This window comes from Cebus imitator, unplaced genomic scaffold (genome assembly GCF_001604975.1).
Source record: "Cebus imitator isolate Cc_AM_T3 unplaced genomic scaffold, Cebus_imitator-1.0 Scaffold58, whole genome shotgun sequence".
NCBI classification, from domain to species: Eukaryota; Metazoa; Chordata; class Mammalia; order Primates; family Cebidae; genus Cebus; species Cebus imitator.
The window spans coordinates 3,721,332-3,745,273 of NW_016107373.1; the positions used below are offsets into that span (position 1 = coordinate 3,721,332).

Genomic DNA, 23,942 nt, shown 5'->3' on the forward strand with positions numbered 1-23,942 from the left:
ATGGGGTAGGCGGCCCTCATCTGCATCCCTATAGCAGAAAAGCCAGCCTTGGTTAGCTTAGCCTCACAGCAGCCTCAGCTCATGGTTCCAGCCCCAGATCTTCCCCCAACGACCATCACTAGGTTACTCTCCTTTGGGGACATCAGTGAAAGCAGCTCTTTCAAAGGCAAAGGGAAAAGGAGCTTCCTGGAGATTGGGGGACTGCTTCAGCTCCCATAAAGATGCGTCTCCTGACTTCTACCATGGAGTCCTGTTCCCCTCATCCCAAGCAGAGGACGGTCCCAGGATCCCAGGGGCTGTGAGCCCAACTGTCCCAAGCGTGGGAAGAACAATCTGAACAAACAACATTCATTCCATTCTCCTCAGAGTTTGGAAGTGATCACTTGTTTTATTTTTCTGCAAACCCTGTGTGTGCTGTTCCTTTGACTTGTTTCCTTGGCAACAAAGAAAGAGGAATGATGGTGCTATCAGAAAGAAAGTACAGGTTGTTTGTTTTCTCTTTACATCCTCAGGGGGGCTGAGGCTCTGCTTCGAAGCAGTCACGACTCCTCCGTTCTAAATAACTCACAATGGAGACCTCCAGACTCTCCTAGTTTTGTTTAACAGGAGAGAGGGAGGGCCCGGGCTGAAGCATAGCTTAAGAATTTTTGCATGGCCACAGTGAAAGGCAAGAAACAGTTCTTTAGGCACAAAGCCAAGTTAGACACCTTCCTGGCAAATGGCACCTCCACAGTTGGTCTTCTGCAGTCCCCGGAGGCCCCAGATCCACAGTGGCTGCTGGGCTCTCTGGCCACGAGGCAATGACCAGCTCACCTGTGTTGGTCACTTGGCTCCTGGGTCTGAGAGGAAGAGGGGTCTTCTGCCACTTGGGATTTGCCTGCAAGCACCTGCCGGACCCTCTGCATCCCTGGAAAGGGGAAGTGAGGGGCCAGCTGGCACTGATGGCCTGGTGGGTGGGGACAAACAGCAGAGGGGAGAGTGAAGGCGGCGGTTAGGACTGGGCTGGGAAGATGGACTGCTCACCCAGGCGAAGCCGGTGCGCCTGGTCCGAGAAGACGAAGCGGAACCAACCAGGCTCTTTACACTCAAAGGCTTTGCCAAAGGACAGCAGCACCTTGTTGTCCAAAAAGCGGCGCCAGAGCAGCATTTCCTCCTCAAAGGTGCCCTTGGGCAGGTACTGAGACAGGGGAAGGTGCTCAGGACATAGCTGAACCCCCTCACCTGCCGGAGGGAGGCCCAGATCACCCTCCCAGCCTGCACCTGCAGCAGCATTACCTTCCTCAAGTCCACCCAGATGAAGAAGCCGGCCCCACGATTCAGGAAGGGGATCCCCAAAGCCCTGAGCTCTTCCGAGACATAGGTGTGGGCAGCCTTGAGCCGGGCATAGTTTTCTGGCAGGTACACCCGGTTGATCCAGTCTGTTTGAGTGAAAGAGAGGCCAAAAGATTAATCTCTCATCAACCCTCTACTGGGTCCCGCGAGGCTAGATGCTGAAAAGAAAAAGGTCACAAGCTGCCGGAATGCTGTGAGTCTCTCCTCCAGATGGTTGCTGTGGTGGGGAGGATTACGGAAGGGATGGGGAAAAAACGATGGAAATTCAGTGTTCAGTGTAAAGCACCTTAAACCCAGATACTCAGCCCCGACAGCTCTGGGTCCCACATCCCCTTGGGGGTCCAGAGCACGAAGTCCCCCAGGATAAAGAATCGAACCAAAGGTTGATCTAGTCTAAAGTTCTAGAGTGATGCTTTGCAGTCCCACAGACCAAAGTTCAGTTCCCAGTGTGGCCACTGACAAGAGGTGGGTCCCTGAGCACCTTCGCCTCTCCGATCTCCATTGTTTATACTGACTTTTTGTTGTTGCCATACAGTTCTATGCATTATAGTACTTATATACATTTATGTAACCACCACCACAGTCAGGATTCTGAGCAGCTCCGCTATCCTAAAGAATACCCTGATGCTTTTCATAGTCACATCAGCCCCTTCCCTGCAAGCACTGATCTAATCACCATCAGTGCAGTTTTGCTTTTTCCAGAATGTCACGGACTTGGAATTATATGGCATGAAATCTTTTGAGGCTAGCTGCCTTCACTCTGCAGGAGTCCTTTGAAATCATCCCATGCTGCCATGGATGTTACTGCAGAGTAGTATTCCATTGAGTGGAGGGGCCACGGTTTATGCATCCCCACATCTGTGGAAGGACATTTGGGTTGCTTCCAGTTACGGGTGATTATGAATAAAGTAGCAGTTATGGGTGATTACGAATGAAGCAGAGGTTATTGTGTCACCATCAGGGTCAATATCTAGGAGTAGGATTGTGGAATCACTTGGCAAGTGTCTGTTGAACTGTACAAGAGATGCTGAATTGTTTTCCAAAGTGGCTGAACTACTTACACTCCTCCCAGCAATGTATGAGACTTCCAGCTGCTCCTTGTCTTTGTCAACATTTGATATTGTCACTATCTTTAAAACTTTTAGCTACTGTAGTGAGTGGGGTAGTATCTGGTCCTCATTTCCCTCATTTGTAAAATAATGGGGAAAATACAGGAATTCTTGCTTCCCAGGACTCTGGAGAGAATGAGATGATACAGCAGGTGCATTTGCTAGGCTCAATAAATGGTGGCATTTACCTTTGCTATGTAAACTCATTATCTGAATCTAGGAACAGAGTAGATTCACAGCGAGAGAGATACTTCCATGATAACAATTTTTCCTTAGAAGCTTCTGCTCCGTTTTTGTTGTTATTTTAAAGACAGGGTCTCACTGTTGCCTGAGCTGGAGTGCAGTGGCATATGAAAGCTCACTGGAGCCTCAGCCTCATGGGCTCAAGTGATCCTCCCACCTCAGACTCCCAAAGTGCTGGAATTACAGGCAAGAGCCACCATGCTCGACCCTGCTCTGTTTTTTCAGTGCTCACAGCTAATCATAATGAGTTCACATTAATCAAGTGCCTATTATATACCTATTCTAACTGAATTATAAATCACACTAATCTGTTATAAGACAGGTACCATTATGATCCCTGTTTTACAGATGAGGAAACTGAGGCTCCTACAGATAAGGAGATGAAGCAAAGTGCCACACAGCCAGGAAGTGACCAAAAAGGGTATGGACCCAGTCTGGACCCAGAGCCGGTACTGTCAAATCCTACCCTAAATTCTTCTCCTAGGAGAAGCATCTGCAATTCCTGGCTGTTCCCAGGCTAACTCCAACCCTCCTCCCATTCTCAGGTCACCAGGCCCAGGCAGTCACCACGATCCCGGAGCAGCTGTGCCATCTGGTACTGGACCAGGCCACTGAGGCCATGGTAGCGGCAGAGGGAAGCCACAGCAGTGGCCACGTCCTGGTTTTCTGTGTACAACGTGGCAAAGCGGAGCCCAGACATCCCGAAGTCCTGCAGGAAGAAGCACCCTAGGTGGTGGCCAGCGCTTCATGGAGGAAGCTGGTTCCACCCATCTCCTTGCCCTCCCACCCTCCTGACACCCCCAAGAATAGCCCGGAACTCACCTTGCTGGTCGCCCACATCACATGGGTCCTCTGGGGGTCAGGCAGCCTGCAGAGAGCACACCATGGGAATAGAGGCAACACAGAACCATGGGAGCCCACATGTGTTTGGTTGAACAAATGAAGAGATGGGTGACGGAATCTAGTTTTTGAATCTAGTTCTGGTTCCGGGACAAGCCCTGGTTTCATCTCTTTGAACCACCAATTCCCATGCGTCTTTTAGAGCGAAGGTCAGCAAATGACAGCCCATAGGCCAAACCTCACCTGCTGCCTGTTTTTTGTAAATAAAGTTTTATTGGAACACAGCCATGCTCATTCATTTGGGTCTATGGCAAAGTTGAGTGAGAGACCATATGACCTGGAAAGCCAAAAATATTTACCATCTGGCCTTTTGCAGGAAAAGTTTGCTGGCCCCTGATGGAGAGCCTAGCTCAAATGTCACTCCTCCAAGATACTTTCCCTAACCACTCCCCCTGGGACCAGGCCAATCAGGTACCCTAAGCAGATCCTCTCACAGCTCCCAGGATGCTCCCTTCTAACATTCATTACAGCCATAAACTAATGGCTGGATGTGCATTTAGCTGCCCGAATTTTTTTCTGGCTAGAAATTAAAGTTCCACACAGGAAGGGCCTACGTCTTTCTTGTTCTCTATTGTACCTCCAGCGCCTGGCACAGTGCCTGGCATGAAATCAATGCCCAATAATTTTTTTCTTTTCTATCTTTTTTTTTTTTTTTTTTGAGACAGAGTTTTGCTCTTGTCACCCAGACTGGAGTGTAGTGGCACGATCTCGGCTCACCACAACCTCTGCCTCCCAGGCTCAAGCGATTCTCCTACCTCAGCCTCCCAAGTAGCTGGGATTACAGGCATGCACCACCACGCCGGGCTCATTTTTTGTATTTTAGTAGAGATGGGGTTTCTCCATGTTGGTCAGACTGGTCTTGAACTCCTGACCACTGATGATCTGCCCACCTCAGCCTCCCAAAATGCTGGGATTAGATGCTTGAGCCACCGCACCTGGCCTAATTTTTTTTTTTAATGACTAATAACGGACAATCACTTTTTTTTCTGTGCCTCACTTTCCTAATCCAAAAAATAAATGGGAATAACAATCCATGCTCCATCTACTCCTCGGGGCTTTGTGAGGACGAGAAGAGAGGGCTAGTGGGAAGGAACTGGCAGGGCTAAGGTTCTGAACAAACAGCAGGAACTGTCAGAGCCCCTGAAGGTCCGATTCACTGACTGTACACATGATTTGTTCCCCGCTTTCTTTTTTTTTCCTCACAAAAACAGAGCTCACTGTGTTGCCCACGATGGTCTCAAACTCCTGGGCTCAAGCAATCCTCCCACCTTGGCCTCCAAAGTGCTGGGATTACAAGCATGGGCCAGTGTGCCTTGAGGATGATCTGGTCCAAGAGTTCCAAAGGCATTTTGGCCACAAATGCTTTTCTTACACTAAACCTAATGAAAAAGCCCAACATTTAAACATCCAGAAGTTCTTGGCACATACAAGGGGCACCAGAGGTGCTGAGTGAATGAATGAATGAGTAAATTAATGAATAATTATTGAATAATAAAACTGGAGCAACTCTGGAGGTAAAGGAAACAGCAGAGAGGCCAATTTCCCACCCACTCAGCCCTAACTTCAGGAATCCTGAAGCCCCTTCTTGGAGTTCTGAGAAGTTCCACAGAATAACTTGAAAATCACTGATCTAGCTCAACCCTCCCCATTTCTCATTGGAGATCTGAGGACCAGTGGGATCAGCTCGGTGGAAGTGGAATTGCCCTGGGCAGGCCACGCCTCCTGGGCTGAGCCCGAAAGTGGCCAGGGCTCCATGGAATAATGAGGACTGGGGGAGTGAGCTGTGTGGGGGAGCCTCACCTTTCCAGGCTTAGGACACTGCGGTACCCAACCGACTCCTCAAACACGGACAGCATGTAGACCTCGTCCACAATCACATGCAGCTTGTGCCTGGAGTGAGGCCGGGGTGGGGAGGAGAGACTTAGTGTGTAGGGCAAATGCGTCCCGCAGGGCAGGGAGGCAATGCATCAGAAATCCAGAGGGGCCGGGGTCTAGCCCAGGGTTACCAAACTTGTTTTTACCAGAACACCCTTCCTTAGTCTATTTTTTCAAACAGAAAGCCACACATATGGAACAGGCAACAGAGGAGATTTTGAAGCCCCGGAGGGGAGACAGGGAGCCCTCAGGCACCTCCTTGGAGGGGCAGAGTCGTGCACAAGGGCTGGAGTCAGGGGCCCAGGTTCAAGTCCGGCTCCACCCCTCACTTGACCACTCTAAGGCTCAGTGAGCTGGGCGTGATAACAGCATCAGAACTTGAAAGCGTTGTTGTGAGGATTGTATGAGGCACATAAAGTGCTTAGCAGGGTGCCTGGCGCCTAGAGTGTGCGGTAATTGATAGCTACTGTTATAAAGAGTGAGGGAGAAAGAGGAATGCCATCCCACAAATCCCTGCTTCCCCGCTCCAGGAAGGGCCAAAGCAAGTAACAGCCCACAGCAGGGTGAAGAGGGTAGAAAAACCTGCACCAAACCCGCATCGGAACCCCAGGCTGCCCAGATGCTCCGTTGGGTGAGTGTGCGGTGCCTCACCTCTTGGCAAACACCAGGTACTCCTGCAGCTCTTCCGGGGAGTAGACGTCACCCAGAGGGTTCTGGGGGTTGATGAGGATGAGGCCTTTGACCTTCACACCCTGAAACCATCCATGGGAGCAAGAGACCCTCAGCTCTTCCCCAAGGCCAGAGCCACACAGGCCAAGTGGGCTGATCACTGGACGGCTCCCAGGGAGATTTGAGAGGGACATGTTCATAACCCAACATTCAGCAAACAAGTGGGACACAGAATTACATCTGCAGATAAAGGCAGAGGACAAGGCCCAGAGTGAAATATGCCCAAATGCCAGTAGGGCATCTTTGACGGTAGAATTTTGGGATGGGTCTTTTGCACTTTCAAAATTCCTACAGTGAGCATGTACAGCTTTCATGGCTGAGGTAAAAAAAAAAAAAAAAAAAAAAAATTAAGTAGATTTTTTAAAAGTAGACTGGAAAGGAATACTGGTCTCTGCTCTTCTTTGGGAGTCCTCAAATCCCCTCAAAGTGAGCAAGACTGCCCCCTCAAAATACCAGGGAGACTTGTTAAACCACAGATTTCTTCACTCCATACTTGACCCACTGGATCAGAATCAGATGGATCAGGGATGGGGGTATTTTTAGTGATGCTCCCTGGTTGATTCTCTGTGAACTGTATCTTTAGTGATGCTCCCTGGTTGATTCTCTCTGAACTGTATCTTTAGTGATGCTCCCTGGTTGATTCTCTCTGAACTGTATCTTTAGTGATGCTCCCTGGTTGATTCGCTGTGAACTATATCTTTAGTGATGCTCCCTGGTTGATTGTGAACTGAGGTCTGAGAGTCTGTTTTGAAAGTGAAGACCCTCCCTGGGCAGGGTCCTGCCTGACTCCCAGAATAATTCTGTGCTGCCACCCTACCTGCCTGTCCCCATCACGGGGTACCAACCCTACTCCCAGGAGGAGATCAGCCACAAGAAGAGGGGTCCAGAGCCTGCTCAGACCCACCCACTCCCAGCCTTGGGTTTGATTTGATCCCCAGACCTCAGCGTAAGCTTCTCGCAGGGCCATCTCCAGCTTCTCCACTGTGAGCTGGAAGGGGCGTGTGTCTAGCCCAGTGACCTGGAAAAAGACCCATCAGAGCCACCAGCCAAATTCAGTGACCACTGTCTCCCAACGCATAGGAACTCTCGGGCCTCTCCTCCCCTGTAATCCCCAGCTCCTCAGAAGAGTCTCTGGAAAAGCAGGTGGGGTCCCTCCCTCTTACTGCCATCTACCCCCACCCCATCACATCAGGGACCCCCCTCATCACTCTTGGGTGCCATGCTTAGGTCTGCCCTCCTTGTTCCCACCTCACTGTCTCTGGGTCTGGCTCTTGGCTTCTGCGTCAACCCCAGGGATCTCAGAGACTGGAAAGTTGGAGCCACTGGGGAACCCAAGAATGTGAAGCCACACGGCAACAGAAGGCTCCATTCTCTACACATTGCAACCCAGAGCCCTCAGCATGGACTTCCTCCCAGGCCCACACTCAAATTCAAACTCAGGAAACTCTTGACCACAGGCAGGCCCAGGTTCTGCCTGGGAAGCCAAGACTCTTACCTCACTGTCCAGGTAGACATAGGCCAGTCGGACATTGCCATAGAGACAGACGTGCTGTGTGATGGCTCCATAGTAAGGGGTGGGGATCAGGAAAGCCTCTGGGGGCAGGAGCAGGTGAGGGCCTGTCGCTTTCTGGCCAGAACACCCCAGACGCTCTGTCCACCATCCCCACTCCCTCGCTAAGCCTTTAATTTCCTTGGGGACCGTGTGGGGCATGCTTGCACTCTCATCTCCCAAAACACTTTGGAAAGGTTGGATCCACTGAGGTCAGCCCCTGATATGGTTTCGCTGTGTCCCCACCCAAATCTCATCTTGAATTGTAGCTTCTGTAATTCCCAGGTGTCATGGGAGGTTCCTGGAGGGAGGTAATTGAATCCTGGGGGTGGGTCTTTCCTGTGCTGTTCTGGTGGTAGGGAATAAGCCTCACGAGATCTGACGGTTTGATAAAGGGGAGTTCCCTACCCAACCTCTCTTGCCTGTTGCCATGTAAGACGTGACTTTGCTCCTCATTTGCCTTCCACCGTGATTGTGAGGCCTCCCCAACCACGTGCAACTGTGAATTCATTAAACCTCTTTCCTTTATAAATTACCAGTCTCAAGTATGTCTTTATTAGCAGTATGAGAACAGACTAATACAGCCCCCTTTCTAATTGTTAACAGCTAACATTTGCTAAGCACTTACGATGTGGTGGGAACTCCACTGAACATTTATTTGTATTTTACCTCATTTGCTACTGACAATTAGTCTCCGAAGCAGGTACTTTGTATTACATTCTAACTTTATAGATGGGAAAGCTGAAGCTTAGAGGGCTCCTGTTCTTGAATATTCTAGAATGGGCAGGAAATTCCCTATTATTGTATCCTTACAATGAACCTCTCCTTCTGGTTCATATCCTGGTTACTGCCTCTCTTTGTGTAACTGTGACAAGTGAACCTCCTGTGTCTCAGTCACCTCATCTGTAAAATGGAGGTAACCACGGAACCAACCTCATTGAAATACTGTGAGGATTACATCAAATACGCAGCACAAAGTCTCAGGACAGTGCCTGGAACATAGTACTTGGTCAATAAATGTTATTAATATTCTTGTTGTTAATTAAGCTACCGTGAAGGGGTCCCTTTTCTTTGCAACTAATAAGCCCTGACCGTGACTGATTCTTAAAACGACCGGCTCCTGCAGCGGGCACGGATGGCCGGCTGCCCACACAACCGCCACTCCTATTTTCTTCCATGCTAAGAGAGCACCAGCTTTTTTTCAGGTATGACCCACACATGTCTAAGGAAGGTGGGCCTTCCCCTAGCCCTGGGGGACAAACCACACCTGGGTTAAGGCAACCCTGGTGTTCTTAGTCCCCTTTGCCAGGGACCATTTTGGAAATAGGTTTATGAGTGAATTCTGGTGAGGAAGACAGAAGGGGGCCTCTTCTGGGAAACACTACCCCCATCCCCATCTCCTGATAAAAAAGAGACAGGCAGGGCACAACCACATCCCCTTCTTCCCGCTCTAAGACACACTGTCATGTGAGGATGCGACAGCCACCTTATGAGCATGAGGCAGCCAAGGTCAGAGCAGAGAGAAAGCCCCGGACCCTGACACCAAATTAACCTCCCCTGGAATTGCTGCTGACCCCCGGGCACCTTATCAAGTCACTTGTTCAAGCCCCCTGTAGCCTAGTATATTCTATTGTGCCCCGAAGCATACTATTGCAGCCCTTGAGGCCAGGCAACTGGGGACCCTGCAGGCACGATGTGGCTCACAATGCACGGCAGGCCTCAGAGCTCACTTACCCCCGACCTCGCACAGCACCGTGGCCAGCGCAGAGAACAGCGAGGCACCACCATTCAGAACAACCACCTAAGGGCAACGTATCCGAGGGAAGAAGATGAACCAGTTCCAGGAGTCCGCGGGGACCCGCAGCCTCCCAGGACAGCATAGAGGGAGTGCCAGGCCCTGCCTTGGTGCCACCTGGGGAAGGAAGGAAGGAAGGAAGGAAGGAAGGAAGGAAGGAAGGAAGGAAGGAAGGAAGGAAGGAAGGAAGGAAGGAGGGAGGGAGGGAGGGAGGGAGGAAGGATGGACGGAGGGAGGGAGGGAGGAAAGGAGGGAGGGAGGGGGGAGGGAGGGAGGGAGGGAGGGAGGAAGGAAGGAAGGAAGGAAGGAAGGAAGGAAGGAAGGAAGGAAGGAAAAAGGGAGGGAGGGAGGAAGGAAGGAAGGAGGGAAGGAGGGAGGGAGGGAGGGAGGGAGGAAAGGAGGGAGGAAGGGAGGGAGGAAGGAAGAAAGGAAGGAAGGAAGGATGGATGAGATGGGGAGGAGAGGCAGGAGAACAAGAAGGAGCAGCGGCGGGATACTCACATTCTCTGGTCTGAGGGGTACTGGGCTCTTGCAGTAGAAAGTCAGGAACTTGGCTACTTCCTCCCGGAGGCTAAAGATAAGACAAACAGGCAATGCGTGCCAGAGGGTCCTCAGCCCACGGTGCATCGCAAAGCTCCTCTGGTGACTCCTCACGTGGCTGCCACCACTCCTTCCTAATTTCCCACGACGGGGGTGTGGGTGTATCTGTCTCACTCCTTAACACCCACCTTCCCCTCCCCAGTACCCACATGCACGGCAGTAGTTCCAGGATCCCCCCACAATCCAGAGACTTCAGGGATTATCAAAAGTAACACTCTATGGAGATCTAGCTAATGATACTAATAAACATTATTACTACAACATTAATTATTAGCACCATTACACTATTATTATTTTGAGATGGAGTTTCACTCTTGTCACCCAGGCTGGAGTACAATGGCCCAATCTTGGCTCACTGCAACTCTGCCTCCTGGGTCCAAGCGATTCTCCTGCCTCAGCCTCCCAGGTAGCTGGGATTGCAGGCATGTGCCACCATACCCAGCTAATTTTGTATTTTTAGTAGAGATGGAGTTTCGCCATGTTGGTCAGCCTGGTCTTGAACTCCCGATCTCAGGTGGTCCGCCCGCCTCAGCCTCCCAAAGTGCTGGCAGTATAGGCGTGAGCCACCACACCCAGCCTCAGCACCATTATTATTGCTCGTATTTTTTGAGCATTTACCTTATACAAATGTTATTCGGAATATGTTTACTTAATCTTCATAATAATCCCACGATGTGGCGATCACTGTCATTATTATCATTATTCCCACTGTACAGGCAAATAAACTACAAACTGAGGTTTAAAGGAATAATTAAGTCACTTGCTGGGAAGAGGCAGGGTCCTCACGCAAGCCCGGTGGTCTGACTCAGGGCCACCATCCTCGTTACTACGCTAGAAGAACCCGGGCTTTGCAATCAGTCTTGGGATCCAGTCCTGCTCAGCCGCTGAGCCCTAAGAACAGCGTCCCCGAACAAGTGTTCAGCAAGCGCAAGCTATTACCAGTGTTATTTACCACGTCCGCTCTTAGCATTAGGAAAAGGCCCCAGCCAGCTCCCCTGACAGCAATTCTGGCTTCTCTAAAGCTACCAACAAAGCAGGGACAAAGACACCTTGCATGAAGGCCCTCCCATGCTATAGCCCCGGGTTCCCAGAAACCAGACTAGAAAGCTCCTGTGCTGAGGTGGGACTGGCGGGAGACCCCACGGTCGCCAGGTTTCCAGCACTAGGTCCTCAGCCTACCACAGGCTTCCTCAGCCTGCCACTACTGATGTTTGGGGCTGGGACATACTTCACGGTGGGGGCTGTCCTGTGCATCGTAGGAACTTTAGCAACGTCCCTGACCTCTACACCTGACTTCCCAGTTATAACCACCAAAAATGTCTCCAGACAGTGCCACACATCCCCAGGGGGGCAAATTGGCCCTATGGCAACTACTTACAACAGATGTCCCCTCCAGTCAGGGTACTGCAGCAGAGACGGCTCCACCCACTGCATGTCGCTCTGACTCAGCTGGGGACAGAGATGGGAAGAGCAAGGCTGAAGGCTGGCACTGCTACCCACATCCACGGTACAGGGCAGGTAAAGCTGAACGCTTGTTCTGCTCATCAGAGAAACCGGGGGAGGGACAGACAGTGACAGCTTTCTCATACCCATGTTGCAGATGAGGAAACTGAGGTCCAAAAAAGTGACGTCACTCAGCCAAGGTCACAGAGCTAGCAAGCGGCAGAGCTGAGACAAAAACCCAAAAATTTTGACTCCTAGTCTGGTGCTCTTTTTTTTTTTGAGACAGAGTCTCACCCTGTCACCCAGGCTGGAGTGCAGTGGTGCAATCTCAGCTCACTGCAACCTCCACCTCCCGGGTTCAAGCAATTCTCCTGTCTCAGCCTCCTGAGTAGCTGGGATTACAGGTGTATGCCACCATGCCGGGCTAATTTTTATATTTTTAGTAGAGACGGGGTTACGCCATGTTGGTCAGGCTGGCCTCGAACACCTGACCTTGTTATCCACCCGCCTTGGCCTCCCAAAGTGCCGGGATTACAGGTGTGAGCCACCGCGCCCGGGCCTGGCGCTCTTTATACAACACTGCCACCTAAAAAAATTGGAGGGGTGAGTTTGCAGAAGTGGTAACCAGAGACCACACTGGCCAATACTTCTGTGGGGCAAGAGAAAACATTGAGAGCTCACACCTCAGTCTTGGCTCCAACTTCTAAAGGGACCTAGGCCACTGTCTTCCTGTAAGATCAGCCCAACCTCACACTTCGGAAAAAGCGGCAGTTTCTAGACCACCCACTCCGTGACCGGGTGCTAGGTTGGTAAGTCGTAGTATCATAGGTACTGTCTCAAAGAAGGACCAGCGCAGGGGCCTTGCGCAATGGGACCAAAAGGAAGAAAAGGAATCAGCCACTTCTGCATAACTGGATCCAGCCTTCCTGTCCCTCCTTTCCTCCCTTACAGCCACACTCTCCAGTATGGTAGCCACTGGCCACATGTGGCTAATGAACATTTGAAGTGTGGTTCATCTGAATTAAGACACACTGGATTTTGAAGACTTGGCAGGAAAAACATATGTAAAATATATCATTAATAATTTTTATATTGATGACATGCTGAAATGATCATACTTTGGATATATTGGGCTAAATAAAATATATTCTTAAAATTAATTTTTACCAGGCGTTTTTTTTAATAGAAAATTTAAATTGATAGATGTGGCTCACCTTTTATTTCAGTGCTTAGCTGCCTTAGAAGGAGGAGCTGGCTCTAGGTAAAACAGGCCTTTAAAATCTATTCCCTGGCCGGGCATGGTGGCTCACGCCTGTAATCCTAGCACTTTGGGAGGCCGAGGTGGGCGGATCACGAGGTGAGGAGTTCAAGACCAGCATGACCAAAATGGTGAAACCCCATCTCTACTAAAAATACAAAAATTAGCCAGGCATGGTGATGTGTGCCTGTAATCCCAGCTACTGAAGAGGCTGTGGCAGGAGAATTGCTTGAACCCAGGAGGAGGGGGTTGCAGTGAGCTGAGATCATGCCACTGCACCCCAGCCTGGGCAAGAGAGTGAGATGCTGCCTCAAATACATACATACATACAAAAAATCTATTCCCTATCACCCCCTCCCCTTGGAGTTTAGATTTCTCACCTTTGGAAATATGTTCTTTTGGAAGCATTGCTGTCTCTACAAACCCAAACTCTGCCACTGCCGCCTTGGTAAACACATTTATTAGACATTGGTGGTTTGCTAAAATGGCTCACCCCAGCTCAAGAAATCGGATTATAAAATTTTCAGAAATTTTGCAATCTGTTAAAAACAGCTACTTTAAAAGAGTAAATTAATATACACTGACAATGAAATAAATTATCTTACAAACAAAGGCGATAAGCACTCAACATCATCACCTGCTGATTTTCTAGGACCTTTTACTATCTGTGCTTTTGAGATCAGTTCTGTCTATGTGTCTGGTGAAAATATATAAAGTGTGCCCGTGTGCCTCTGCCTGCAGTGATATCACATCAATAGTTTGATATCGGTCATAGTGGGAGTATTTACACTATGGAAATTGGCAAAACTACACATCAGGACTTTTTTTTGTTCCCCTGAAGAGCTAATTGCTAGATACCTACACCACAAAGCACAGAGTGTTTCCGTCTGAGATCACGGGACCTAACACAGCAGGAGGGACTGAGTGAAAAAAGAGTCTGCAGAGATGAAGAAATAGGACTCGAGTGGGGAAGTAACTCACTTAAAATCACACAGAAAACTGTCCCAAAGTAGGCCTGGAACCCAGGTCTCCTGACTCCCAGGCCAGGGCCACTGGCCCAAGCAGCAGGCTCTTGTCAGGAAAGAATTCCAGGGAAGACAGCTCCTCAGAGCTGGTGAGGCCCCCCCAGAGGCGTCCTAGGACTTACCCGCCTGGACAGCAGGTCAAAGCAAAGTTTGTTCTCACTGGTGCCGAAGTTAATGATGCCCTGGAGATGAGAGGTACAGAGGCAGGGTTAGCATGGCAGAGGGGTGCCAGTGAAAGGCCCCAGAAGCCCATGGTGGCAGCAAGGCACAGTGGGAGCTCTCTGCAACCCCACCCTTTCAACCACCCCTCCTTTTGCTCAGGGTGTGCCTTCTGCTCAGCTGCCTGATCCCATCTTCCCATTTCTAAAGCAATGTCCAAATGCCATGTCCTCCAGGAAGTCCCCCCATAGCCCCACCTGGAAAGGATCTTTCCTTCTTCTGGATCCCACAGCGCTTGATCTGTCCCCTTTAAAGCACTGGTCTGTTTCCACCCCAGGTCAGAGGAACTGATGTGCACACCATATCTCCCCTACTGAGTGTAAGCTCCCTGAAGGACAGATGTGTGCTGAAGACACCAGTGTTTCTCTCGAGGGGCTTAATGGGACTCAATACACATTTATAGAATGAAAGAATACAGATGGTGCATTGGCAGTGTGGCAGGAACAGAAGCAAAGGTGGATGCAGATCAAGAAGAGGTTCCTTTGCCAGTGCAAATACTCCCTCAGGAGACCCTGACCATCGCACAGTGATCCCCACCCTACAGGCATTTATTGTCATAGGAGAGACAGGCAGGCATAACCCAAGCTCTCCCTTACAGAGGCCCCAGGGAGACTCGGTGCAGGCCTCATGCACAGCTAACTCCTGACCCCTGAGTTACTGAAAGGGGAGCAAAGGAAGGAAGACAAAAAAGTAAAATCTGAATGAGCTCAGACTATAACAAAGTAAAAGGCAGTGCTGCTGCATGCCCTGGGAAGCACGCTGGGAAGCCCCTTCAACACGACCAGTCTTTCCACACATCCTGGCAGCTCTCCCTTCAAAACACATGACAGTCCAACCATGACTCACCCTCCCCTGCTAGGACCCCAGTATGAGCCACCATCATTTCTTGTCTCTATGATTGCAACAGCTTCCCTCTGTCTGTGTACTCTCTCACCTGCCAAGTCAAATCTCCATACAGCAGTCCAAGTCATCTTTCAAAACCCAAAATCAGACCATACTGCTCCTCCTTGGAATACCTCCTATTCCACTTTGTCCAAAATCCGAAGGCTCACCAGGTCCTGTGGGGCCCTACGGGACCTGTCACCTCCACCTTCCCATCACCTTTCTGACCCCATCACCTGCTCATCTTGTTTTTGGCTTTATTCCAGCTCCAGTGGCCCCTCTGCTATTCCTTGAACTCATCAAGCACCATCCAACCCTGGAGGCTTTGCACGGGCTATTCCCTCTGCTGGAAATGCTCTTCCCCTAGATGACTGCAAGGCTCACTTGCTGTGGCGGGCAGCCTCTAAGGCCCTCACCTCCTGGTATTCACACCCCTTGAGTGTGTGCTGGGCCTAGCGAAATACTTCTAATGAACAGAATAGGCAGATGTGATGGGATGTCACTTCTGAAGTTAGGTTATAAAGAGACTGTGGCTTCCATCTTGGGTACCCATGACCTCTCACTCTCTCAAATCACTTGCCATGTGGAGAAGGACTGAAGCCTGCCAATAAGCGTGAGAGTGTCATTGGAAGCAGAGCCTCCCACCCACTCCCCTAGCCCCAAGTCAACCTTTCAGATGAGACCACAGCCCCAGCTTCACGGCACCTTCACAAAAGATCTTGGGGCTGAGCATAGTGGCTTGGCCAGGTGCAGTGGCTCATGCCCATAATCCCCAGCACTTTGGGAGGCCAAGGTGGGAGGATCACCGGAGGTCAGGAGATCGAGACCAGCCTGACCAACATGGTGAAACCCCATCTCTACTAAAAATATAAAAATTAGCTCAGCATGGTGGTGCACACCTGTAATCCCAGCTACTAGGGAGGCTGAGGCAGGAGAATCAATTGAACCTAGGAGGCAGAGGTTGCAATGAGCCGAGATTGTGCCACTGCACTCCAGCTGGGAGACTCAGTGAGACTCCGTCTCTCTCTCTCTCTCTCTCTCTCTCTCTCTCACACACACACACACACACACACACACACACAGATCTTGAGACTGAAGCATCCACCAGGATTCCTGAATTCCTGAACCACAGAAATTGTGAACTGTTGTTTTAAGCTGCTAGATTTGAGGTCATTTGTCATGGAACAATAGATAACTAATGGCCAGGTGTGGTGGCTCACGCCTGTAATCCCAACACTTCAGGAGGCCGAGGTGGGCAGATCACGAGGTCAGGAGTATGAGACCATCCTGACCAACATGGTGAAACCCCGTCTCTACTATAAATACAAATATTAGCTGGGTGTGGTGGCGTGCGTTTGTAATCACAGCTACTTGGGAGGGTGAGGCAGGAGAATTGCCTGAACTCGGGAGGCAGAGATTGCAGGGAGCCAAGATCACACCACTGCACTCCGTGCACTCCAGCCTGAGTGACAGAGCAAGACTCCATCTCAAAAAAATAAAGAAAAAAGATAACTAATACAATCCCCCACTTTTTCAAGGTTTCTGCTCAAATGTTCATCTTATTAAAATAGCCTTCTATGACCTCCTTCTACTAAAAGCAACATTCCCAGCCCACCCATCATTCTCTGTCTTTCTTACCCTGGTTTATTTTTCTCTGCGGTACTTACCACCCCATACAGTATGTATATATTTTTTCTCTGTTCATTCACTGTCTGTCTCCCTAACTAGAATATGAACTCCATGAAGATATGAACTTTGTTTCTGTTCACATCTATGTGGTAGATGCTCAACAAATAAAGATTATTAAAGGTTTGTTTGTAACAGCTTTCTGACTTCGGAAGGTATTACAAGAAGAGCTTACATAAGGGACAGAAAATATTAACAGCAGCTATCATTGATTGAGGGGCACTGTGCTAAAAACTTCATCTGCTTGCTCTCATGTAATCTTGTGTCTTCTACACAGCAGGTATTATTATTCCATTTTATTTTATTTTATTTTTGTTTTTTGTTATTTTGAGACAGGGTCTCACTTCGTTGCCCAGGCTAGAATGCAATGGCGTGATCTTGGCTCATAACCTCAACCTCCCAGGCTGAAGCGATCCTTTCCCTTCAGCTTCCCAGGTAGCTGGGACCACAGGTACACACAACCACACCCAGCTAATTCTTTTATTTTTATTTTTTATAGAGATGGGGTCTTGCTATGTTTTTCCGGCTGGTCTCAAACTCTGGCCTCGAGCAATCCCTCTGCCTCAGCCTCCCAAAGTGCTGGGGTTACAGGTGTGAGCCACCATACCTGGCCTTATTATCTCATTTTAGAGATAACTTAAGATTCAAGGGGGTTAAGTAACCAGCTCAGCAACACACAACCGATAAGTAAAATAGTTGCAACCTGAACCTTAGTTCTGCCCTAGCTCCAAAGTTGAATACTTGACAGGTCGTGGGTCATCATCCAAAGAAGAACACTGGATGGTTCTTGAATTCCTCCCTCACAAATCAAGTTCCCCTATACTCTAAATGGGCCATTTTCTGATCCAGGCAATACACCAGGGTCACTCTAAGCTACATCAGAAGCCCTCTTGGAGGTCAGAGAACCATAACCGCAACCTCACAAGAGCAGGCTGGATGCTGCCTTATTGGTCAAGGTAATGTACCCCACCCTGCAGTTCCCTCTTGGGTCCCAGCAGGAGGAGAGCTCCACTTACACTGGGGTTCTTGTCCTCATCATACTCATCCATGTGGTAGGTCCTGTAGCCCTCCTCAGCCAAATCCCAGAACCATTTAATCATTCTTCCTCTAGAGGACAGGTAGGAGGTATCAGAGGAGAGCATGGCAGGATCGCCCACTCCAGGGAGCTTCTGGTCCAGTTTTCTAGAGCATTCTCCTTCCAGATCATCCCCATGGCTACTATCCATGTCCTGCGTGCAGGTGGGGCCCAGACACGTGGTGGGAGCCCTGAAGTTCTTTTGAGAAAGGGTGAACATCTGCAAAAAGAGAAAATGCACAGAAATCAAGGGATTTCCATAGCACCAAGCATCAGAAAGGAATCAGGGTCCTGGGAATCCCCTTTCTCATATCTGCTGCCCCTTTCTTTAGGTTTATGGACTCAAATCCTACGTCCCTTAGTTATAACCATATGTACAAGGATGTCAACAAGAAAAATCTGTTCAGGACCTAGTATGTGCCAGGGACTGCACTTGCTACGTTGATGTGACTTTAATGCATTGCTGCTTTAGCGTGTTCTACTTCTGCAAAAGATTTTCAGTCGCTGCAGCCTAAGGGGTCATCAACATTCTTTTTCCATTCTTGCTCACCGCAATTACAAAATGCCAGGTTACAATTTCCTAGTTAAAGCAGAGCATTGCCTGGGGCCTTATGGTGTAAAAGGCAGGATGAGATTACGTGGTGGTCAGTGGCAGATGGGGGGGGGGATGGGAACTGAGGGGAGGGAAGAATGGGGGTCTCCACAAATGCAGGCACCCTAGGCAGAGCTTCAGGGCTTGCCTCTTCAGTCTTGAAGAAAGTAGGTGTGGACACCAAGTAGAGGGTGTTCTACTCAAGCCCGCGGGTGTGAACGCCTAGACCAAAGTTCAATAAACTGTGGGTCATTATATCATAACTCCTGGCCAGTTTTCCCAGTCCTGATACTCAACACAAGCTCTGACACACGGGGTGGACCAGAAACTCAGGGGGTACCCGCAGTTAAATTTTGCTTCTCAAAGTCTTCTTGCGGGTCCTCTCTAAATTGGCTGGGCTCTCCCGAGAGCGCTCACCTCAGGCTCTCCTGACAGCCCAGGTCCGAGGACGGGCAGCAGGGTGGGCGAAGGCCGGGGTGGGCGCAAAACCTGGTGCCTGGGGACGGCGAGGTTCGAGCCTCCAGGCGTCCAGCGGGATGGCGGCGAATCCACAGCCAGACACCCACACCGGATCAGGCCTTGGAATCCCGTAAGAGAGGCGGCTACCGCGCACCAAGAACCGAAACGGCCTTCTACAGGCCAGAGGACGCCTGGCGAGAGACGGATCCAGGCTTCCAGGCGGAGGAAGTGTGATCGGGGTCAAGGACTTTGAGATGGAAGGGCAGAGGCTTTTGCAAAGTGCACAGAGGGAGGCCTGAATGGCTTCCGCCTCTGCAAAGTGGGGGATCCCACCTACTTGGTGGAGCTGGAGGAGGCAGCGCTGGCACTCGGCGGGCACGCGTCACGTGTCGGTTCCCTCCGCCCGGAAACGCCCTCTGGCGCTTTACGCGCGGGTGAGGACAGCGCCGCCCTGCGCTCTGCGCGCCCAGACTAGGGGACCGAGGGCCCTCCGCCGCAGGCCGGGCTTCCGGGACTGTTCTGCGCAGTTCGTCCCCTCGCCACTCACGCCGGGGTCCGTCTCGGCTGGGCCTGCGCTTTAGGGGTCGCACACAGGATCGCCCCGCGGAACAGGGAGAAGGGACAGGGGCGGAGCGCCTGTTCCCACTCCCACTCTGGGTGGCGTGAGCTTGCGGGCCGCCTCCAGGCCGGGTCAGCCACCTCCCTCTGCCTCCTGGCCTTGGTTCTCCGGTTTTCAAAGGAGGTGAGCGCCACAGAAATGTCTTGGCAAAAGAACAGTTGGCTGCAACCTACACAAAGGGCTTTTTTAATTAGGGTGCAAATATCCTTATGGCCTTTCATTGCAGCTTGTGATTTCTGCCGCTTTCATTTGTAGGGGATTTTCTTTAGCCCTCATAGGTTCTTAGTTGGAGGAGACTCCTGTTACAAAAGACAAATTAACAAGAGAAAAACAAACAGAAGTTTACTGACATGTATATTTCGTTTATACATGAGAAATGCCGAGGGAATGAGTTGTTCTCAAAGAGGTGACTTTGAGTTACAGTTTTTACAGCGTCTTCAGCAAAGAACAGTAATTTTTTTAAGTTACGGGCAAAGAAATAGGACTTTGAATCTCTCCAGGAAGAACTTGTGAGGTTAAAAAAAAAAAAAAGGACAAATAAAAGCCATTTAACAAGCTTTGTACTGTAAGAAATGGCTTGTTACTGTAAGTTCCTCTGGTACCATCTCCAGGCCATAGGAGTCTGAAGTAGTCTTTGTTCTCCTAGGTAGACAGAGGGACAAGATACCTTTTGTCTTTGTAAACCTATGTCCTACTTTTTGGTAAATAGGACCAGGGTAGAGAGCTTTCCAGAATCTGCTGCTGCTTGTCTTTAGCCCAAGAATCCTTCATGTTTTGGAAAGGCATGCCTGCAATATTTGTTCCACTCTGGCTAGGCGTGAACATGCCTGTAATCCCAACATATTGAGAGGACAAGATGGAAGCATCCCTTTAACCCAGGAATTTGAAACCAGCCTGGGCAACATAGGGAGACCATGTATGTCTCTCCCAAAAAAAGGTTTGTTTCGTTTTTTGTTTTTTTGAGAAAGAGTCTCGCTTGGTCACCCAGGCTGGAGTGCAGTGGCGTGATCTCAGCTCACTGCAGCCTCTGCCTCTGGGGTTCAAGCGATTCTTCTTCCTCAGGCTCCTGAGTGGCTGGGACTACAGGCACACACCACCACTCTCAACTAATTTTTGTATTTTTAGTAGCGATGGGGTTTCACCATACTGGCCAGGCTGGTCTCAAACTCCTGACCTCAGGTGATCCGCCCACCCCTGCCTCCCAAAGTGCTGGGGTTATAAGCATGAGCCACCATGCCTGGTCAAAAGGTTTTTGTAAATTAGCTAGATGTGTTGGCATGTGCCTGTGGAGGCTGAGGTGGGAGATTCGCTTGAGCCCAGGAGGTAAAGGCTGCAGTGTGCCATGATCGTGCCACCATACTCCCACCTGGGGTTGGTGAGACTTGGTCTAAAAATATATAATTTTTAAAAGTATTTTTCAAACTCTGACCTAAGCTGTACATATTCTGGCAATGGGTGCAGTGGGCACCGAGGCCCCAGTAGAGCTGCAATCTCTGAGGTGCCTTGAATAGGAAAGTCTTCTTTCCCCCATGAAAGGAAATAAGCAGACTCTCTCAGTACGGGTATGGCTGGAAGACGTGGCTGTCTTCTGGCCATTCCACTTCTTGTCTTCATTTTTACCTTGCCACTAGCTAACACTGTGACCTTGAGCAACTCTCATGACTTTTTTGGCCCTCAGTGTTTTCTTCCGTAAGATAAGGAAGCCATCACTTTCCTCTATTTAAATCTTATTCTATGTAATTCAGATCTCAGTGAATGCCTGTTTTGTGCCAGGTCTTTGTAAAATGCAAAGATACGGTGATGAGCAGGACAAACCGAGGCCTGCATGGTCCACTGGGAAGGCAGATCTACAATGTGCAGACTATTGAAAAAAGACTATTTACTGGGTATCATGGAAGCACACAGCGGGGGGATTTAACTCCACCAAACAGCAAACACAGGCATCTGTCCCACGCGGAAGACATACACATTACATTAAATGCGAATTAACAAGATCAATTAAAAAATCATCAGACTGAATAAAACAGCAAGAATCTAGCATATGTTGTGTGCAAGAGACACACTTTAAATATAAAAACAAATGGTCAAAGGTAAAAATGGGGAAAAAAATACCAAGCAAATAATCACCATTAAAAAAAAAGCTGATGTGTTCATATTGATATCTGACATAGCAGACTTTAAGACAAAAAGAATTACCAAAAATAAAATGGGGCATTTTATCATAATAAAATGATGAGTTCATCAGGATGACAATCTTAAAAGTTTATGCTCGTAATAACAAAGCTTCAAAATACAGGAAGCAGAAACTGACAGAATAAAAAAGAGAAAATACAAGTCCATAATCATAACTGGGAAATTGTACACCACTGTCTCTCAGTGAAAGAATAAATGGATCAAAGACACTAAGGATCAGAAGTTTTGGACATTATGCTAAAATTTAATCTAATTGACATTTATAGAACAACATCCCCAATACCACAGAATATACTTCTTTTCAAGTGCAAATGAAACATTAAGATAGGTCACATGCTGCGAACAAATCGGGCCATAAACAGTCTTAATACGTTTCAAAGGATTGAAACCACAGAGTACATTGAAATCACCATGAAATTAAAGTAGAAATCATTAACAAAGAAAGCTGAACAATCCCCATATATTTGGAAACTTAAGTTACATATGCTAAGCAAGCCTTTGATTTAAAAAAAGAAATCACAAGGGAACTTAGAAAATATTTTGCCTGGTTAAAAACCAGCAGATCAAAGTTTATGGAATGTAGCTAAAATAATGCTAAGTGAGAAATGAATAGTTTTAAATGAATATATCTGAAACCTACTTAAAACAAATGATCTAAGCTTCCACATTAAGAAGCTAGAAAAAAATAGAGCAAATTAAACCCAAAGTAAATAGAAATAAAGATAAGAGCAGAAATGAAATAGTAGCAATAGAGAAAAATCAATGAAACCGAAAGTTGTTTCTTTGAAAAGTTTGATACAGTTGATAAACAGATCAACTGATCAAAAAAAACTCACTTTGTTGCAGAATTTTGCTCCTCACTTCATCTAAAACCAGGTTCTTGTCACACAACTGGGAAGGATGAGGAACATGGACACATTGAAGGGTGAGGGGAACAAAATTTATTGGGTGTAAAAGAAAAAAGAAAAATACTCTCAGCAAAGTGAAAGAGGGTCCTGCTAACAGGCCCCCACCTCACAGATTGAATCCCAGGCCACCACAGGGGAGCTGAAGAAGCCAGGCTCCTCCCCGCTGAGCTTAACCTGTAGCTTCCCTGGGCTCCGCCTTGTTCTCCCAGTGCACAGATGGGTTGGAGATTCTCTGGAGACCCTCCCCCTTATCTGTTTGCTGCATGTATCAATTTCAGTATCAGGAAATGAAAAGAAGATACAACTAAAGATCCTATGTACATATTAAAAGGATAACAGAATATGTATAACCAATTTTATGTCAACAAGCTCAGATGAAGTAAGTATGTTTTACTGAAAGGCACAAACAACTAAAACTGACACAAGATATAGAAAACTTGAACTATCACAGAAATTGAATTTATAAGTAAAAGCCTTCTCACAAACAAAGAAACAAACAAAAACTCTAGGCCCTTATGGTTTTACAGCTGAATTCAACCAAATATTTAAAGATTGAAGACGTTTTTCGGACACAAACTTCTAGAAAATCGAGGAAGGAACAGTTTCCCAAACATCTATGAAACCAGCATTAATCATGTTATGAAACTAACAATGCATTACAAAAAAATTATAGAATGATGTCCCTCTTGAATGTAAAATTCTTAAAATATCAAACCAAAGTCAATGGTATACAAAGGGATGATGCATCATGACCAAACAGGGTTTATTGCAGCAATGTGAAGTTGCTTTAACATTTTTAAGAAATCAGTGTAACTGGCCGGGCGCGGTGGCTCAAGCCTGTAATCCCAGCACTTTGGGAGGCCAAGGCGGGTGGATCACAAGGTCAAGAGATTGAGACCATCCTGGTCAACATGGTGAAACCCCGTCTCTACTAAAAATACAAAAAATTAGCTGGGCATGGTGGTGCGTGCCTGTAATCCCAGCTACTCAGGAGGCTGAGGCAGGAGAATTGCCTGAACCCAGGAGGCGGAGGTTGCGGTGAGCCGAGATCGCGCCATTGCACTCCAGCCTGGGTAACATGAGTGAAACTCCGTCTCAAAAAAAAAAAAAAAAAAGAAAGAAATCAGTGTAACTTACCACATTGATAATCAAGAGAAAAATCATCTTTAGAGATGTAGATTAAAAACATCTAACAATACTGAACCCTCATACATGGTAAAACTCCCAGCAAACTTGTAATAGAAGGAAACTTTATTAGATAAAGATTAGAATGAAAAATACGGTAACATTATACTCAAGAGAGGAAGATTGCACTCAATGCTGCTAAGATTGAGAACAAGGTAAGCCATCCTCTCTCACCACTTTTAGTCAACATTATACTAGAGGTTCTTTCAAAAGAGCTGTATCGGTTGGGTGTGGTGGCTCAGCCCAGTACTTTAGGAGGCCAAGGC

At 48.4% G+C, this 23,942-nt stretch overlaps 1 protein-coding gene across 3 annotated transcripts; it reads right to left on the minus strand.

Annotated features, from left to right (window-relative positions):
* Positions 1 to 347: 347 nt before the first annotated feature.
* ACCS (1-aminocyclopropane-1-carboxylate synthase homolog (inactive)) lies at positions 348 to 19,338 on the minus strand. Of its 3 annotated transcripts, none has more exons than XM_017529401.2 (15): positions 19,109 to 19,338; positions 17,662 to 17,940; positions 13,981 to 14,040; positions 11,511 to 11,581; positions 10,034 to 10,103; positions 9,472 to 9,538; positions 7,684 to 7,781; positions 7,129 to 7,206; positions 6,111 to 6,211; positions 5,385 to 5,474; positions 3,507 to 3,552; positions 3,252 to 3,393; positions 1,276 to 1,418; positions 1,024 to 1,177; positions 348 to 907 (listed from the first exon to the last, which is right to left on the minus strand). In XM_017529401.2, exons 2-15 carry the CDS (start codon positions 17,938 to 17,940, stop codon positions 810 to 812), a joined length of 1,497 nt encoding a protein of 498 aa, XP_017384890.1. In that variant the 5' UTR covers positions 19,109 to 19,338; the 3' UTR covers positions 348 to 809. The 3 variants fall into 3 exon arrangements, with proteins under 3 accessions (XP_017384890.1, XP_037594806.1, XP_017384889.1); XM_037738878.1 differs by lacking the exon at positions 19,109 to 19,338 and adding an exon at positions 18,802 to 19,102; XM_017529400.2 differs by lacking the exon at positions 19,109 to 19,338 and adding an exon at positions 18,730 to 19,009.
* Positions 19,339 to 23,942: the final 4,604 nt, after the last annotated feature.

Bases quoted from the DNA above. Each gene is read 5' to 3' on its own strand.
- ACCS (XM_017529401.2), bottom strand. From the start codon at position 17,940: ATGTTCACCCTTTCTCAAAAGAACTTCAGGGCTCCCACCACGTGTCTG. The intron at 6,212-7,128 runs GTCTGGGGATCA...GGATGGTTTCAG, and splicing joins TGCGAGAAGCTTACGCTGAG to GGTGTGAAGGTCAAAGGCCT. The intron at 908-1,023 runs GTGAGCAGTCCA...TCCCCTTTCCAG, and splicing joins GGCGCACCGGCTTCGCCTGG to GGATGCAGAGGGTCCGGCAG.